Consider the following 20268-nt stretch of genomic DNA (forward strand, 5'->3'; position numbering starts at 1 on the left):
GTTTGCTCCTTTTAGGTAGTCAAAAGGTGAGCACTTTTGATTTCCATCAAATATTTAACAAATTTTATTTTTTAGATTTGATGGAAACTATAGAAGAAAAAGACTAAGAGCCTGTTTGGATGGGTTTAAAATAAACAGCTTATAGGCTGTTTTCAGCTTAAAGCTGCTTTAGATAAGTTAAGCCAAAAGGGCCCAATTATTTTTTTGAGCTTATTTTATGCACAAAATGACTTTAAGCTGACCAGCCAAACACTCAAAAAAACTGAAAACAGCTTATAGGCAACTTATAAGCCAATCCAAACAGGCTCTAAACCTTATACTATGAAAGTCTCATCAAACCTAGAAACTCCAACATAAAAACACTAAAAATTACAGATCAAATATAACAGAACTAACCGCGGGGTTGGGGGGGGTGGGGGGTGATTTAGAGGGTGCCGAGGGTGTTCACCCGAATATTCTAGGCACAAAATTACAGTGTATATATAGAGTGAATTTTCTGTGTTTATTTACATATATTAACTTTTGAACATCCTAAACAAATGCAAAAAGTTAGCTCAAATGATCCAGAGTGTTCAAAATTGTCTCTAGTGTCCTAGATTGATTCCTATCGACAACATTATTTTTAATATTTAGCTTTTGTTGTTTTATTCGAACCCCCTAAGTAAAAATCATGGATCTGCCACCGGAACTAACACATAAAAAATGTAGATTTAAAATAGCAGAAATTGTACCTCCAAAAGTGAGTTCCCTCTAAATTCTTTTTTTCATGTTCTTGTTAAATCTATCAGACGAAATTTGTTAAATATTTGACGAAATTAAAATTGTTCAGAGCATGCTTTAAGGATTATTTTAAACCTACCACAAACATAAGGGACCATTTTGTCATTGTCAACAATTAAATACTTCTATATTTTAATTATTACAACAAAAAAAAAAAACCCCTAACCCAACAACTTAAAATATACAGAAAGACAAGTGAGGGATGGCTCAGTGGTTAAGCACCTCCACCCACGATCGGTAGGTCTTGGGTTCGAGTCACAGTGGAGGGGAAGTGTGTAAACACTATAAATCCTCCTAAATGGGAGGGGAAAAAAAAAATATATAGAAAAAGACAAGTGAGGGATGGCTCAGTGGTTAAGCACCTCCACCCACGACCGGTAGGTCCTGAGTTCGAGTCACACTGGAGGGGAAGTGTGGAAACACTATAAATCCTCCTAAATGGGTGGGGAAAAAAAATATATATATACAGAAAGGATGGCCTGGATTTTAAGTTGGCTTAAACCCCTGGAATATTAACGTATGAATTGACAGAGGAGAATGTTTGTTTTTCTACCTCTCCTTCCCCGTTAAATTCATTGCATTAAGATTGCTTGTAGGGTTGAGGGATAAAGACGATATTGCTCATCCAATATTCGTTTAGATACCAGTTAAACAGTAACCAGTGCAACATTGAGAAGTTTGGTTCTACTTTTGCATCTCCTTCATTCAGTTAAACAACAAAAACTACGTCTCAATCTCAAACTAATTTGCATAACGCTCCATTTCTGCCCACTTCATTATCATTACCTTGAACAATGCCCATTTGCGATAGAAGTTACTTCAAGAAACCCGATTCTTGAAGCTAGAACATGGACCTTCTAATTGTAAAGCGGACATAAGAAGAACGCGAAATCTTGATCGGACAAATACTTTCTAACCCAGAGGAGTACTTTGAGGTTAACAGTAACATGATCCCATTGTCTCACTATAGCTAACATAATACGATAAGCTAAAGTTAGATAGTAGTAGAGCAACATTAACAATTCCCCCCCTGTACATAGATCAGTTAAAATACTAGTACATGCTTTAGTCTTCAGCTGCACAACTATCTACACTAGATGTATAGCTGCAAATGAAGCTACATTCTTGAACAAAATAGTCATGCGCCTGCGCTTCTGGGCAAGATTCTCAAATATCTTATGAACATCAGCAGATGTAACTAGCTTCGATGGATCCAAGGATGCCTGTCAAGGAAATGTGAAGGTAAACAAACGGCCAAAATCTATATGAATAAATGGCGTATACCAGTTAAAGAGTAATAGTAAGGGTTGAGGGATAAAGACGATATTGCTCATCCAATATTCGTTTAGATACCAGTTAAACAGTAACCACTGCAACATGGAGAAGTTTGGTTCTACTTTTGCATCTCCTTCATCCACAGGCGACAACAAATCTCAGTTTGCAAGCTCGGTCACCTTCCCCATATCCTAATTTCAGATTCGTGGATTTACTCAAATTACATGCTAGAAATTCCAGTTTACAAACTCCTCATGTTCATGGGGAGTTAAACATGTAAAATTGCTGACAAGACACATGCAAACAGCCTAAATCTTTACGTAGTTAACCAAATAATGGAGTACTTGTTCCAAACAAAACAAAATATGATAGACAAGATTTATACTAAGTACATTTACATAAATATTTGCTAGCCTGTTAGTACTAAGTACTGTGACTTAACGAGTACAATGAGGTAGGACAGGACTTAGTTCATAGATGCCACTGGGGCCATGTGCAGAGGGTTAACAGAGAATTTACAAGAAAATAAAATAAAGGATAAAATCCTACAAGTTAGGCAACAACATCAACAGCATGTTGATCCTCCTAAGGGTCTTCCATGTAATCCAATGAGACATCAGAAAGTACCTGATTATTTTCAAAAAAGAGAATTTATTTACATATCTACTAAAAATATTCATTTTATGCTTCCTAAAGAAATAGTTAGGCAAATTACATTTTCTTTGACAAATCCTTCAGTCATCTGCTTTTTTGAGTGACTTTTACCCCCACGAAGCTTTTCCTCATGCCAGAATTGTGGTATAAATTTGGATTTTAGTATACAAATCGCCATCATGTTCAAGTTCCTTTTAGGATGATATTGGAAAGAAAAAAAAAGTGATGGAGGAGGAATGTTGTAGAGATACTATACAGTAACAAATCAAAAAATCTCAGGTTGGCTATTTTTTTGGATGAGAAAGACCAAGCTAAGCTGGCAGAATTCAATGTCACCTACAATAATTTCAGTAGTTCAGTTCCTGGCGATTTCAGTTTTACTTACAGCAGTTCTTTGGGTAATCAAGGACTACGTAGAGGCCCATTGGCAAGGACACGTTCCGCTACTGCTACCCCCTCCTCCAGTTTCTATCTTATTTTATGCTATTTTTGGACTGATTATCATAATTCTTGCATAGATGCTTTTAAGGGCAACAAGGAGAAAAAGAGCAACAATGTTCAAATAAAGAATATAAGCATGAAACAAGACCATCAGATTTGCTAGTGAGTCCAGTTCAGAGTATTCATTAACATATCCGGAAAGCACAATGAATAATGTTTCTTGGCCAAAAAAATGAGATTCAAGGATTTACTTTAAGCTCCAGATGAATTGGTTGGGAAAGGGAGACGTGCAATTGCTTACAAAGGCCAAATTTGATGAAACATAGGTCTCCAGGATTAAGGTTGGTAATTTTCAAAGGATGATCTCAAGAAGATAATGCAGACGTACATCAAGAATCTTATTTATTGCCTTATTGCTTTATACTGTTCCAAGCAAGAGAAGCTAACAATTATACTAGTACCAGCAGAATGGCAGTTTTAAGCACCTCCATCAATTTTTTTGAGAAGTTAAGTAACTAGTACATTGAAAACTAAAAAAGGAAACTTAGCACGAAGCTGGTCAGGCAGTACAAGAATCGACAATCCTTCTGAACAAATACAAAGAGAAGAAGGATATCTATGATAGTCCTAAACTTGAAAGAAGTCAATGAAGTCTAACATACTATCTACCTCCTTTAGATCCTGTAGATTACAGCAAAAGGCTAACAGCGATAAACATCTGCATTTAAGTTGCTTCACATTACCTGACTTTCCTTCAAAACATCTGGCATTTCTTTCTTCCATATATTTGTTCTTTATTTGTGGAACTCACTTTACCTTGTACAGATAACTTGAAAACACGTTTACTGAAGTAAGAGTAATAGAAGCATCTTACGCTCTCTTTCTTTTCTGAACACAGCTAGAAGATGGTTACATAGCCTACTTCTTTTTTTTCATTTAGTATGTCAATCAAAATGGTGACTGCACCTCAATATTATTAGACCTTGAGCATTTTCTAGTAAGAAATTTGAGAATAAGGACAAGACTGATATACAAAGAAGATTTCGAGGCATTCCAACACAACATGTCTTGAACCAAGGAAGTGTAACAACTAATGGGAGTACCTTTGTCCAATTATTTGAATAACAAGAAAGATACATCAATCAAGTCTGAAGGTAAATGCCAACTAAATGTTTAAAAAAAAAAAGCAATGGGCTTTCAGGTAAAACAAGAACATATAGCATTAAAAAAATAGAGTAAACAAGAAAGGCGGACTCACTTAACAGAAAGTTGGTGTGACCCAAATTGGAGGACAAACACGACTGAGGGAAACACCCTCATAATGCGGCTGGATGCTTCCATCTGCTATGTTAAACACCCCCATGTTCAAGCCGCCTCCTTCAAAATGGATGTATGCATCTAAACAATTATCTGTAAAATAAATATGATTGGGCTTGATTCCCGGAAATTGAGAAGCTTGGACTGAAAGAGAAGCATTAGCACCCAGGAAAAAAGCTCTGTCCCCTGAATCCCTGGTTGGCGTAGCTCTACAAGCATCTAAATCGATCTGGAAAACTAGAAAATTTCTTGTCCTGTACGTGTACGATGTCTTCTTCTCATCATCTTCACATGGGGAGAATCTTTTGCCATCATCTTTGACGTACCTTATATTAACACCATCTTGCAAAACTACAAATAATGATCCTAGTGATTCTAGGATGTAATACTTACCATCAAGCCATGGTGTTACCTGCGCTGTGATATAACTTTTAGTGGGTTCAGAGCCAGCAACATCACAAACTCGGACACAGCCGCTATAATCGACCACATAAAAGTGACCCCTAAAGTATACCACATCACTACTATGTCGGAAATAAATCGGTTTCTTAATCCTGGTCCATAACAAATCTCCTGGTCTCCAAAAACTAAGGAGCCCGATGTTTCCCTCAATGACCACGAGAACATAGTCAGATATATGAGAAGGATTGGCTGACAGAACTGCTTTCTTGATAAAGGTCCACGGCTCCTTAGTCTTGATGATTTCATAATGTTCGGTGGTGTTTTGATGCGGCAATTGTATTTGAGCACCGGAGAAAGGGTGTAGCAGACTAATTTCACCCTCGTCTTTCCCGACTGTGATAAGCCATCCCACAGACTCCATACATCGTTTTCCACTCGCTTTAGGAATCTGCTTCTTCAAAATCATGCCATTACAGAGACTGAAGAATTTCCTACAGGTGTTATCATCCTTTTCCTCAGCTAGCATTAGCCATGGAACCCTTGGCAGGTCACTGTTAAAATTGTCCTTGGTGGCCACAGAGTGCCACGATTTGCAGGCAGTCCCGAAATTAAGGTAGTCTTCAATCAAACTTATGCGTCTAACTATTAGAATCAGCAGTTCATGTTGAAGTTCCGACCAATCAGGCATCTCTCGCAGTTTCGCCATTTTCCCTATAAATTCTGTAATGAGTTTGGCAGGAATTTCACTTTGAGTGAGGTTACATTCATAAATTTTAAACACAGATCTAAGGCGAAGTAGATAAACGAGATAAAGAGAGAACACGAAGAAGCACACAGTTAGACAAAAATAGTCATCCAGTAAACACATATCAGTCTAGAAGCAAACAACTAGATGAAGACATTGAATCCATAAAAGAAGGGTTTATTTATTTTCTAACATTCAAATATGCATAGCCATACACAAGACAGCATGTGCGAAACACTTGAAATTTTCAAAAACTTCATAATCTCATATTGAAGGTGATGAACTCACCTTTTTCAGAAAGAGCATCAATCAGCAAAATAAAATCAATCAGATCTTTTCATTTTTGTGCACTTTTAGAAAGAGAGTGAAGTGCAGAATCTCCGCCTAATTTGTGCACTTTTGGTCAAAAGATTCACTTACAGTATATGTTATTGTTGGGAGTACAGGTGTATGTATATCAGGTTTTTACCAAATCAAATTAATCGTGTCAATTTTTTTCTCTATATAAATCAAAACAAATTAATTAAAGTCGGGTTTTTCAGTTTTCTCAATTTTTTTGACTTCAACTGTGGTCCGACGTGAAGCATTTTACAATTTATTTTTTCTGTAAAATAAGATACAAATGTCATACTATTTCAGATAGTCATACCAAATCCAGTTCAGTGTAACAAATTACGCACGGGACTATCAACCACAACACCACAAAAGAGAGAAAAATATCTTCTTTATAATAATGATGGTGCTTGATCAAATTTGCAAACACTTCAAATATGGTAAAACTTTACACACATCAAGTATTTACATCGAACCAATGGACACATGACGTATTTGAATATAGTTAACTATCACTTAACCTTAGTTAATTAATGTATATTTTACATGTCACTTAATCATGGTATGTTGAATTGATTTAGTGTAAGCATTTGATGCATATGGTATTTACCCCTCAAATATCCACGGGTACTTGTTTCCCTTGCCAGCACAAGTATCAGATAACTCTACCTACAAAAATAATAATCAAATTTCTCTGCTCATAAGTAGATGGAAAGAAATCACTTATGAGCCATTTTTGACACATCCAATATATGACAACTTATACATATTACCTTCTTGATTTGCGCAACGAAGGGGAATAAATACCTATAATGAAATACTATTATTATATTTTTGGGAAAGAAAAAAAGGTTTAAAGTTAGGTAAGTTGAGATCCTTTTTTGGCTAAAAATGATATTATTATATAGAAAATAGACTGAGATCTTCTCTTTCTTGCCTGCCTCTACTTTATGCTTATAGACTCTCCTCGCTCATTTGGAAGTGCAAGATGATATCGTTACCAAGACAAAGCTTGAAAGCTTTCATGGGCTAAACTTTGTACCGTCTATTTTTTGGTGCAAAATTTCATAAAAATATCAAGAATCTCAGCTAATTCTTCAACTACCGGACCTCTTATTCTTCAACTTACAAACAGACAGCATCCTAAACAGACGCCCATAAAGAGATATCTCAATTTATAATGCATTACCATGTCAAAATCATTGATGAACTATACTATTTTCACTAGTTGAATTTACAAGAAAACAAACTAAGGAAAACCATACAAGCGCGGATATCATCACTTCAAACAAAAGTTAAACGACAATAATGGAGCAGTTTCCTTATCAACACATCATTTATTGTAAACACTAGACAGAAAACTCATTTTACCTTGTAATAAATCAATTCCCACTTGGACTTCGAGCCCTTGAAAGAAACAACTTCAAAACTGTATAAGGGTTTGACAATTTGGGAATTGAGTACGAATTAGAGATTTGAGGTGTATTTGGGGGAATTAGGGGAGTCACGTGTTCAATAATGGGCCTCACGTGGATCACAATCCAACGGCTCAGATTAGAAGGGAGCTAAATAAATCCTACGGTGGGGGATTAATAATGACAGCGGGTTGTCGAAAGGTGGTTAAATACACTAACACATGGACTGAGGCGGTTATTGCAAATCTGGTACAATTTTCTAACTTCCAAAATATCGTTTCTCTCTTCTCTTCTCTTCTCTTCTCTTCTCCTCTCTTCTTCTCGATCTCACTCTCACTCCTCCTTCCTTCTCCATTCTTTCAGGAATTCAAGGTCATCTCGAGTTCATCAACGGCGAATTAGTTCATTTCTGTTTCCATTGTTGTACTTAAGCATTTCTTCATTGTATCGACTGTGACAGTGTTGTATTGATCCAATTTAGCAAATAATTCCACTTTTTTCGCGCCAGATTCTCTAATTTCAGTTAAGAACATCACAATGGGTATCAGAGCCTAATCCTGGCCTACAAAAATATGACTATTATAGAAACTAGATCGAAATCCATGGAGAAAATGTGAAGAAATTAGAAACACAGTTACAAAATCATATAGTTGAAGCAGGTCGCAAATCTGAAGCAAACGATATGAAAATTTATGACCTAGGAAAGAAGCTGGATATGATGAGATTCATGACAGTTCATGATGGGATACTGGGCAGTCCACCTAGGGTTCAAGCTCAAACAACTGCTGGGAAACGAGTGGATCTGGCACTCTTGGCAACAGGAACAGGAAAAATCAAATGGTTGCACCTGTAGCAAGAAATCATGTTAATCAATTCAGTCATAACGTGGAGTTTCCATATTTTGAGGATGGAGATCCTCAAGCATGGTTGAGAAAATGTAAGAGTACTTTCACTACAATAATGTGATAGATCCTCAAGAGAAGTTGAAAATGGCAGTCCTGCATTTGAATGGAAGGGCAGAAGCATGGTATTTTTCTTACCACTTGAATAAGGGAAATGTTGAATGGTCTGAGTTTACTGAGGAGTTGTGCGAGAGGTTTGCAGGGGGAACCAACAGCATACTCAAATCTTTTGGGGGAGTTTAAGAGAGTGGAACAAAAGGGATCAGTTAACGAATACTTAGAGAGGTTTGAGGACCCCAAAGCATGGGTGCTTATAAGGTATCCCACTATTCCTGAAGAATTTTTCTTGGGTTTCTTTGTGGAAGGTTTGAAAGATGGCATCAGACACACAGTGAAGATGCTTGACCATTACACCTTGAGTCAAGCTGTAGACAAGGCTAGACACCACGAGAAGGTTTTGGAAATAGCTAACAAGAAGAGCAGATTAACATGGAGTAAGAGCACAGGGCAATCCAGTGCTCCATCTTACAATGCGAATAACAGGAATGTTCAGTCTGGAGGAAGCAACAATAAGTTGTTGGAGTCACAAAGAAGGCAAGGCTTGTGTTACACATGTGGTGATACATATATCTATGGTCATCAGTACAAAAATAAGCAACTCAATGGTATTTCTGCAGCTGAGGATCAACAAAAGGAAGAACCAGAGGAGGAAATTGTAGCAATAGATGATGAGGAACCCATAATCTTCAATGAATCAGAGATTGTCGAAGAAGCTATTAGTTCGCATGCATTGTCAGGAACTGAGTTTCCTAATACTATCAGTCTTATAGGAGAAGTCAAGAAACAAATGGTAAGTGTACTGTTAGACTCCGGTCGTACACATAGTTTCTTGGATATGAAGACTGCTAAGAAGATGGGAAGTGTGATTAGACAAGCTAACCCAATGAAAGTGACTGTAGTAGATGGCAATCAGGTTATGAGTAATCACATATGTCTCAGTTTGAAATGGAGAATACATGGGATTGAGTTTGAAGACTGTGTCAAGCTTATCAACTTAGGAGCTTCAGACATGATACTAGGGGGTGACTGAATGAAAAAACACAATCCTGTATTACAGGACTTTGAGAAGTATGAAGCTCAAATAACATCTCCGGAAAGCACAATGAATAATGTTTCCTGGCCAACAAAATGAGATTCAAAATTTACTTTAAGCTCCAGATGAATTGGTTGGGAAAGGGAGACATGCAATTGCTTACAAGGCCAAATTTTGATGAAGCATCGGTCTCTAGGATTAAGGTTGGTAATTTTCAAAGCATGACCTCAAGAAGATGATGCAGAGGTCCATCAAGAATCCTATTTATTGCCTTATTGCTTTCTACTGTTCCAAGCAAGAGAAGCTAACAATGATACTAGTACCAGCAGAATGGCAGTTTCAAGCACCTCTATCATTTTTTTTGAGAAGGTAAGTAACTAGTATATTGAAAACTAAAAAAGGAAACTTAGCACGAGGCTAGTCAGGCAGTACAAGAATCAACAATCCTTCTGAACAAATACAAAAAGAAGAAGGACATCTATGACAGTCCTAAACTTGAAAGAAGCCAATGAAGTCTAACATACTATCCACCTCCTTTAGATCCTGTGGATTACAGCAAAAGGCTAAAATCGATAAACATCTGTATTTAAGTTGCTTTACATTACCCGACTTTCCTTCAAAACATCTGGCATACCTTTTCTTCCTTATATTTGTTCCTTATGTGTGGAACTCATTTTACCTTGTACAGATAACTTCAAAACACGTAAAAAGATAATTATTGCCAAATATGGAGCTCAGAATCATTGGAGTCCTAAGGATAGCACATTTCCACATGGGGTTGGCCCCTGGAAACATATCAGCAGCTTCCACCAAGCCCTCTTTCAGAACATATCTTATAAAGTGGGCAATGGTTTGAATGTGAAATTCTGGAAAGATAGGTGGATTGGAAATGAATTACTGAAGGACTCTTATCCTACCATATTCCTTATTGCCAGCGACAAGGACTCCTCTATTGCTCAAAATAGAGAGGACAACACTTGGAGGCCCTTACTAAGAAGGAACCTAAATGACTGGGAGATCAATGATTTGATTGCTCTCCTAGCCACACTGAAGGTTTTCATCTTTACTGATCAGGAGCCAGACAGAATCTTATGGGGAAGTTCAAAGGAAAAGAATTTCACAGTCAAGGAAGGATACAATGTTTTGTGCTCTCATAATGGTGTGCTTGAGGATTGGCCCTGGAAGCATGTTTGGAGAACAAAAATGCCACTGAAAGTCTCCTGCTTCACCTGGACAGCTCTTAAGGAAGCAGCCTTAACTCAGGACAACCTCTGCAAAAGGAAAATCCCACTAGTTAACAGATGCTATCTATGCCACCAACGCTTAGAAAGTGTCAATCACCTACTTCTTCACTGCCCTGTCACCTCTGATATCTGGAATTTCTTCTTATCAATTTTTGGATTATCTTGGAACCTTCCTCGGACCATTAAGGAGGCTTACACTAGCTGGATTTTTTGGAGAGTTGACAAAACCATCAAGAAGGTCTGGGAAATGATCCCAGCAGTCATCTTTTGGGTCGTGCGGAATGAAAGAAACCGCAGGTGTTTTGATGGGCTATCAACTCCAACACATTCACTGAAGGCAGAGAAAAACTAAGGAATATTGGGTAGCGTGAAAGCTGATAGGGACAGGACTTTGTGGGACCCAATTCCAGTGAAGAAGCAGGTAAGGGGACCAAATTTAAATTCATCTGGCCCTACAAAACCTATTCTTAAGCAGCAGCCTAAATACCAAGGTTTTAAAGGAAAAGGTTTATTGAGCCATCAAAGTGGTTACTACTCAAAAGGCCCAAAACAAAGAAAGCAAAGGAAAAGGCCCAACTATTATCCAACCTGGAAGGCAAAGTCTGTTATTAATAAAAACGATCCCTGTTTGCCAAGGGATTATTCCATAGAGCATCATAATTCTTTCGATCTTCTCTCAGAAGAAATTCTAGCATCATCTATTCAGGGCAAGGAAGAAAGGGGGGAACCATCCTATTCCCAATTCGATGCAGATGACGAATCGGAGCCACCTTCTCGCCCCTCTGAGAATGACTTGGATTCAGATTTTTCACTACATTCCTTTTAGTGAATTTCTCCCTCTTCCCTGGCATGATCGAGAAGATATTTGCATGCAAGTGGTGGACAAGCCAACAGTGGTGGAAACATCAAGGTGGACTAAAATTACGATGGTTAAAGCTTGCAAATTATTCGGAGTAAACGCTACAGGTTTTGAACATGACCTCTTTGATATTATTCTAAGGATGGAGGAGAGGCGCAAGGCACAATTATTGGCTCAACAACAACAGGAGGCACAGGGAGCTGCCAGTCCTAAAAAAGGGAGAAATAAAGGGAAAGCAGAGCTAAAAAAACTGCAATGGGGTCTTCAAGACAATTGTGAGAAGAGGCCGGGGTAGGTTCCACAATTCTCAACCTAGATGAGAATAAAAATCTTGAGTTGGAATATGCAGGGGCTAAACGACAGAAATAAAAGGACTTTGGAGTCATTGATTCGTAAATGGAGAGTTGATATTGTCTGCCTTCAAGAGACTAAAATCGAAAATTGGACCAGCTCTCTAATTAGAGAGATTTGGGGCTGCAGATGGATATCTTGGGTTGAACATAAGGCTATTGGGAGCAAAGGCGGAATGTTAATTTTATGGGACAAAAAGCAGTGGCAATGTGTTGATACTCAATCTGGGGAATACTCACTGACCTGCAGATTTGAGAGTCTAACTGAAGACTTCAAATGGGCCTTCACAGAGGTATATGGTCCTCATTCTAATCCAGAAAGGAAAGAGTTTTGGCAGGAGTTATCAGCAGTCAGAGGACTATGGTCGGATCAGTGGGTAACTAGAGGAGATTTCAATGTATGTAGGTACGAAAGTGAAAGACTTCACTGCTCCACAAGGTCCAGGGCAATGTGTAAATTTTCCAACTTAATTTTGGACTTGGGATTAATTGACCCCCCTCTAGAAGGAGCACAATATACTTGGTCAAGAGGAGAAAATCATTCTCAAGCATCAAGAATAGATCGATTTTTATTTTCTAACGAATAGAGTGATGCATTTAAAGATGTGAAGCAGCTAGCGTTGCCAAGGGTGATTTCAGATCACAAACCTATCATCCTGGAGTGTGGAGATTGGGAACCTTCACCCTCCTATTTCAAATTTGAAAATATGTGGCTAAAAGCAGATGGTTTCATGGACATGATAAAAGAATGGTGGCAATCTTACTCTATCACTGGTTCCCCTGATTTTATTCTTTTACAGAAGCTCAGGTCCCTAAAGAAGGACATATCTGTCTGGAACAGAGAAGTGTATGGCAAGCTAGAAACCAGAAGGAGGAAAGCATTAGATGATTTGCAGCACCTTGATCAAGCTGCTGATCAAAGACCTCAGTCAGCAGATGAAAAGGAAAAAACTTTTACCTTAAAAATGGAATTGCATCAGATTGCCTTAGCTGAAGAGATTTCATGGAGGCAAAAATCCAGAGCTGAAGAGATTTCATGGAGGCAAAAATCCAGATGCACATGGCTTAAGGAGGGTGATAAAAACACAAAGTTTTTCCAGAAAATTGCCAACTCTCAAAGAAGATACAATTGCATTGATAGACTCTTAGTGGGGCAAAACATCGTGGAAGACAAGGTCCAGATCAAGCTGGAAATTCTGGAATACTACCAGAAGTTTTACAAAGAAAGGGAACATTGGAGACCCACTGCAGATTTTGAAGGTGTGGCCTCTTTATCAGCAATTGAAAGTGAGAGTTTGGAAGCACCTTTTGAGGAAGTAGAAGTTCTGGCTGCTTTAAATTCATGTGCCCCAGACAAAGCACCAGCCCCGGATGGTTTCACTATGGCATTTTTTCAAAAGGCATGGAGCTTCATCAAGGCAGATCTAATGGAGGCGCTCAATCATTTTCATCTCAATTGCCACATGGAGAGATCTTGTAATGCATCTTTCATAGCCCTCATCCCTAAAAAGAAAGGGGCAATAGAGCTAAGGGACTACAGACCCATTAGCCTAATTGGTAGCGTGTACAAGATTGTTGCTAAGACCATGGCCGAAAGATTGAAGAAAGTCCCAGGGAAGCTGATTTCAGAGCAGCAAAGTGCATTCCTCAAGGACAAACAGATAACAGATGCTTCTTTAATTGCTAATGAAGTTCTAGACTGGAGGCTTAAAAGTGGTGAAGCAGGACTATTGTGCAAATTAGATATTGAAAAAGCTTTTGATCAACTGAGCTGGAAATACCTCATTGACATCCTCAAAAAAATGAACTTTGGTAATAGGTGGTTTAGGTGGATAAAATTTTGTATCTCAACTGTGAAATACTCGGTGCTAGTTAACAGGAGTCCTGTAGGCTTCTTTTCCCCGGAGAAAGGCCTAAGACAAGGAGACCCCCTCTCTCCTTTCCTCTTCATTTTGGCTATGGAAGGCCTTACACAGATGCTGGGTAGGGCCAAGGAGCTACAATGGATTCAAGGTTTTCAGGTGGGCAGAAATCCAACGAGCTCAATCAATGTTTCACATCTGTTTTATGCAGATGATACTTTGATCTTTTGTGGTGCGGAAAAATCTCAAGTTATCAACCTCAACCTTTTACTTCTGTTGTTCGAGGCATTGTCAAGTCTACATATCAACATGATAAAAAGCATCATCTATCCTGTTAACGAGGTTCAAAACTTGGAAAAGTTAGCAGATGTTCTTTACTGCAAAATTGGCTCAGTCCCGACTACCTACTTAGGTTTACCTCTGGGAGCCAAATTTAAATCCATTGAAATCTGGAATGGGGTGTTAGAAAGAGCGGAAAAAAGGCTTGCTACCTGGCAGATGCAACACCTTTCAATGGGAGGCAGATTGACTTTGATTAACAGTGTTCTAGACAGCATCCCGACCTACATCATGTCTTTATTTCCTATGCCAAGCTCTATCCTAAAGCAGTTTGACAGGATTAGAAGGAAATTTCTTTGGGAGGGTAGCAGTGAAACCCACAAGTTCTCACTAGTCAAGTGGCCAATAGTGACTCAGCCAAAATCTGCTGGAGGTCTAGGAATCAGGAACCTCATGCTGCATAACCAGAGTCTATTGATGAAATGGTTGTGGAGATATGGACAACCTGAAGCGGGTTACTGGAAAAAGATCATCATTGCCAAATATGGAGCCCTAAATCATTGGAGTCCAAAGAAGAGCACATGTCCACACGGTGTTGGGCCATGGAAACACATCAACAGCTTCCATCAGGTTCTCTTCCAGATTATATCCTACAAAGTTGGTAATGGGCTTCATGTGAAGTTCTGGGAGGACAGGTGGATTGGAAATGCAGCTTTAAAGGATTGCTATCCAGGTTTGTACCGAATTGCTATCAATCGGAAGGCTACTATTGCAGAGTACAGAGAGAATAATAACTGGAGGCCTACACTTAGAAGGATTCTCAATGACTGGGAGATAAACGACGCGATTGCTCTTCTAGCATCACTTGGGGAATTTACTATGGATGATCAAACACCTGACAGGATTTTATGGGGAGTTTCTAAACAAAGGAGATTCACCGTCAAAGAAAGCTATAATCTTTTGTGCTCTCAGAACGGTCTGTTAGAGGAATGGCCATGGAAACATGTTTGGAAGACAAAGATGCCTCTCAAAGTCTCATGCTTCACATGGTGTGCCCTCAGGGAAGCTATTCTTACACAGGATAACCTCAGCAGAAGGAAAATAACTCTAGTTAGTAGATGCTATTTTTGCCACAAAAGCTTGGAGACTGTCAACCACCTGCTGCTACATTGTCCAGTCACTGCTGAGATCTGGAGCTTGTTTTTTGCTATTTTTGGGTTAGTATGGACCATGCCGCAGTCCATAAAGGAAGCATATACCAGTTGGAATCAGTGGAGAGTTGACAAAGCCATCAAAAAGGTCTGGAAGATGGTTCCTGCCGTCATTTTTTGGGTTACTTGGAATGAGAGAAACCACAGGTGTTTTGATGGGATTTCAACTCCTCTTCATACTCTAAAAGCTAGATGTTTAGTAGTTTTGTTCAGTTGGAGCTTTCACTCCCCTGTTAATAGCATTGACAATTACCTGGACTTTGTTAGCTCCATGGTTCTTGCATAGTCTAACTTAGTTTCCTCTCCAAAAGCTTACTAGCTTTTGTTTTTGCTCCAAAAGCTCCCAAGCTTTTGCTTTTGTAAATGGCACCTTCCACTTGCCTTTCTTAATGGAAACTTCTTACTTCATCAAAAAAAAACATTCACTGAAGGCTAAATGCTTAGTTTTTTTGTTTAGCTGGAATTTTCTTACTCCTGTTAATAGCATTGACAGTTTTTTGGACTTTGTTAGCTCCATGGTACTACAACAACAACATACCCAGTGAAATCCCACAATGTGGGGTCTGGGGAGGATAAAGTGTACGCAGACCATACCCCTATCTCGGAAGATAGGGAGGCTGTTTCCGAAAGACCCTCGGCTCAAGAGAAAACACAACGAGAAAGGTTAGATAAGCACAAGCAGTTCAAAGCAAAATGCAATGAAACTAAAGAAAGCGAATAAGTCAAAATAGAGCAGTCTGAAAAAAGGGAGCAGTAGCTACCACAGATAAACAAGATAATCGAAGTACAAGAAACAACATATAGTAGCAAGAAACAAAGGACTAGCTCCATGGTACTAGTATAGCTTTAATGTAATGGAGACTAACATGTTTTTTGCTTCAAAAGCCCTCTGGCTTTTGCTTCTGTATTATGGCACCTTCCAGTTGCCCTATATCAATGACAACATCTTACTTCATCAAAAAAAAAAAAAGATAACTTCAAAACACGTTTACTGAAGTAAGAGTAATAGAAGCATCTTACGCTCTCTTTCTTTTCTATAGATAGCTAGAAGATGGTTACATCGCCTGCTTCTATTTTTTCATTTAGTATGTCAATCACAATGGTGACTGCACCTCAATATTATTACACCTTGAGCATTTTCTAGTAAGAAACTTGAGAATAAGGACAATACTGATATACAAAGAAGATTTTGAGGCAGTAATGCATTCCAACACAACATGTCTTGAACCAAGGAAATCCCTTTGTCCAATTATTTGATAACAAGAAAGATACATCAATCAAGTATGAAGGTAAATGCCAACTAAATGTTAAAATGCACTCCAACACAACATGTCTTGAACCAAGGAAGTGTAACAACTAATGGGAGTCCCTTTGTCCAATTATTTGAATAACAAGAAAGATACATCAATCAAGTCTGAAGGTAAAATGCCAACTAAATGTTTAAAAAAAAAAAACAATGGGCTTTCAGGGTAAAACAAGAACATATAGCATAAAAAAAATAGAGTAGACAAGAAAGGCGGACTCACTTAACAGAAAGTTGGTGTGACCCAAATTGGAGGACAAACACGACTGAGGGAAACACCCTCATAATGCGGCTGGATGCTTCCATCTGCTATGTTAAACACCCCCATGTTCAAGCCGCCTCCTTCTTCAAAATGGATGTATGCATCTAAACAATTGTCTGTAAAATAAATATGATTGGGCTTGATTCCCGGAAATTGAGAAGCTTGGACTGAAAGAGAAGCATTAGCACCCAAGAAAAAAGCTCTGTCCCCTAAATCCCTGGTTGGCGTAGCTTTACAAGCATCTAAATCGATCTGGAAAACTAGAAAATTTCTTGTCCCGTACGTATACGATGTCTTCTTCTCATCATCTTCACATGGGGAGAACCTTTCGCGATCATCTTTGACATACCTTATATTAACACCATCTTGCGAAACTACAAATAATGATCCTAGTGATTCTAGGATGTAATACTTACCATCAAGCCATGGTGCTACCTGCGCTATGATATAACTTTTAGAGGGTTCAGAGCCAGAGACATCACAAACTTGGACGCAGCCGCTATAATCCACCACATAAAAGTGACCACTGAAGTATACCACATCACTAATATGTCGGAAATTGATTGGTTTCCTAATCCTGGTCCATAACAAATCTCCTGGTCTCCAGAAACTGAGGAACTGGTAGTGTCCCTCAATGACCATGAGAACATAATCAGATGTATGACAAGGATTGCCTGACAGAACTGCTTTTTCTACAAAGGTCCATGGAACCGGAGTCTGGTTAAATTCATAATGTTCAGTGGTATTTTGATGGGGCAATTGGATTTGAACACCGGAGAAGGGATGTAACAGACTGATTTCACCCTCATCTTTTCCAACTGTGATAAGCCATCCCATAGACTCCATACATCGTTTTCCACTCGCTTTAGGAATCCGTTTCTTCAAAATCATGCCATTATAGAGACTGAAGAAACTCCTACAAGTGTTATCCTCCTCTTCCTCGGCTAGCATCAACCATGGTATCCTAGGCAAGTTACTGTTAAAGTTGCCCTTGGTCGCCACAGAGCGCCACGATTTGCATACAGTGCCGAAATTAAGGTAGTCTTCAATCAAATTTAAGCGCCTTACTATTAGAACCAGTGGATCATGTTGAAGCTCCGACCAATCAGGCATATCTGTAAAGAGAGTTTGGCAGGAATTTCAGTTTAGGATTTTTCACACTGTTTATACACGTTATGCAAACATTAATATATGGAAAAAATTTATTTTGTCAATCACACAAAATGCGTTGAGACACCTTTCTGTCTCACAACTTGAGGGACTCAAAAGGGTAAGATTCGGATGCACTAAATTGTGAGACAAAAAAAAAAAAAAAAAGGCACACGACAAAGTTTTTCTTAATAAATAACACGTGTATTATATACCCACCAGCTATTTCTGAATTTAAGTTACAGTTCTGAACTTCAAAGCAGATATCTATTATAAAATAAATAAATTGAGGTAAATACACAATAAGAAAGGAAAACAAAACTCTGACCGTTTTTTCGGGACAAGTCTCAGTAAAAAGGGGCCTTGATTTTGTTGAGACAAAAACTCACAAACAAAATGGAGAATTGTAGCAGTTTAAAAGATAGTGGAGTATATATAATGGTCAGTCACGTGAGTTTAGAGAGAGAGAGAGGAATCTTCCGTATTACTATTTTACTTACTGTATATTGGATAGTTTTGTAGTCCTCGTATAATATTTCTTGTCTCTGTTTACCCTTAATTAAGGATTTAATCTTTAATTAAGGAGTACATGGCCTAATTTCATTTTAATTGATAAAACGAGAGTAAGAAGAAAAAAATACTTCCCACTTTTTTATTAGTTAAAGGGATAGAAGAAAAGAAACAAGAAAAGATTTCTCCAAAAATAATATTTTTATATAAAGAATGTGTTTAAAAGAAAAGAAACAAAAAATTTATTAGGAAAAAGGCATTTTTGACCCAGTAAAGTTATGATAGGGGTATTTTTGTTCAATTTCGTATAGTTTAAGGATATTTTCAGACCAAACTATAAACGGAGGACATTTTTGTTCAATTTCACATAGTTTAAGGACATTTTTTTATCCTTTTCCGTTATTTATAAGGCATTAGATGGGGGAAAATGACAAAAATGGTCCCTCGTGTTTGGGAGTAGGTTCAAGATAATTTTTAAAGTACGCTTTGAACACTTTTGATCCTTTTAAGTTTGTCAAATGTGAGCATTCTTTTAAGGTGGTTTTTAAATTTTGCCCCTCATATTTGTGGTCTTTAAATTTTACTCCTCATATTTGTGGTATTTAAGTTTTGCCCTTCGTTTGGAAAGGTGGATAAATACATGAGGTTCTGGGTTCGAACCCCCGCTCAGGCATAAAATAAAAAAATAATTTCGCAAAACAGGGCTGGGGGAGTGTATGCTGGATCCGGCATACAATCCTTAAGGAAAAACTAAAGTTATGCCGGATCCGGCATAACTAAAAGTTTGCCTCATAAGGCAGAACTTTTTCTTAAGGCATAATTTAGTTATGCCTTATAGGACAGACTTTTAGTTAAGGCATAACCAAAAGTATGCCTATAGGGCAAGAATTTTTCCTTAAGGCACAGACTTTGCCTTATAAGGTAAACTTTTAGTTATGCCTTAAGGAAAAGTTCCGCCTTATGGGGCAGACTTTTAGTTATGTCATGGGGGCACACTTTTAGTTAAGGCTTAACTAAAAGTTTAACTTGAAAAGTAACATATATATATATATATATATATATATACCTCAAGGCAAAGTCTGCCGGAGGGGGCATAGCGAAATCCAAACTCTGCCTTGCGAATTATTTTAAATTTTTCAACTGAGCGGGGGTTTGAACCCGGAACCTATGGGTTTTAACCGAAAGGCAAAATTTAAAGACCATAAATATGGGGAGCAAAATTTAAAGACCACCCCAAAAGAAGGGCAATTCCCGGAATTGCCCGTAGTGGTATTGTCCAATGGCTATGCAAATGAGGAACGAAGATCGACTACTGGGTGTCATAGATTTGCCTTGGTTTTGTAAACAAACAATTTTGAACTTTTGAGAAATGGATGTGGTACGTTTTTTTGAAATTTTGAACATCCATAGCCATCTAATTTGAAATTTTGCCTTGGTTTTGTGAACAAACATAAACAAGTGCACTCTTCAAAACAACATAACAACATTCCTCTTTGGAAAAAATAAATCTATTCAATGTGGGGAGATGGGAGATATTTGTTCCACCACAGAAAATTATTTAATTCTTGTCTTTCAGAAATATTTCACGACGTACCCAAAACAATCATTTAAGTATTAGACACAAAGACATAGACCAAATATAGCAGAAATTACATGTAAAAAAATTATACCGGACTTTAGAAATAGACCAAAATAGCAAAAACTGTAAAAGTTATATCTCCAAAATTGAGTTCCGCTAAATCTTTTTCTTTTTCAAATTTCCGTCAAATCTAACTGACAAGCTTTTTAAAGTATTTGATGAGAGAAAAATGTATCACTTTTTACAAGCTTAAATGACAAACTGTTTAGAACAATACTTTAGGAATTATTTTGAACCCACCCG

At 38.0% G+C, this 20268-nt stretch overlaps 1 protein-coding gene across 15 annotated transcripts; it reads right to left on the reverse strand.

Annotated features, from left to right (window-relative positions):
• Positions 1–1655: 1655 nt before the first annotated feature.
• On the reverse strand, positions 1656–18284 carry LOC132634786 (F-box protein At2g26160-like). 15 transcript variants are annotated; one of them, XR_009580334.1, is made up of 6 exons: positions 16689–16917; positions 16029–16090; positions 4409–5580; positions 2605–2682; positions 2134–2246; positions 1656–2003 (listed from the first exon to the last, which is right to left on the reverse strand). XR_009580334.1 is itself a non-coding variant. In XM_060350862.1 (4 exons), exons 1-3 carry the CDS (start codon positions 16769–16771, stop codon positions 4409–4411), a joined length of 1317 nt encoding a protein of 438 aa, XP_060206845.1. In that variant the 5' UTR covers positions 16772–16917; the 3' UTR covers positions 1656–2003. The 15 variants fall into 15 exon arrangements, 9 of the variants coding, with proteins under 9 accessions (XP_060206845.1, XP_060206846.1, XP_060206847.1 ...); XR_009580332.1 differs by lacking the exon at positions 2605–2682; XR_009580333.1 differs by having other exon boundaries at positions 1656–2246.
• Positions 18285–20268: the final 1984 nt, after the last annotated feature.

The sequence above is a fragment of the Lycium barbarum genome, chromosome 4, assembly GCF_019175385.1.
Source record: "Lycium barbarum isolate Lr01 chromosome 4, ASM1917538v2, whole genome shotgun sequence".
NCBI classification, from domain to species: domain Eukaryota; kingdom Viridiplantae; phylum Streptophyta; class Magnoliopsida; order Solanales; family Solanaceae; genus Lycium; species Lycium barbarum.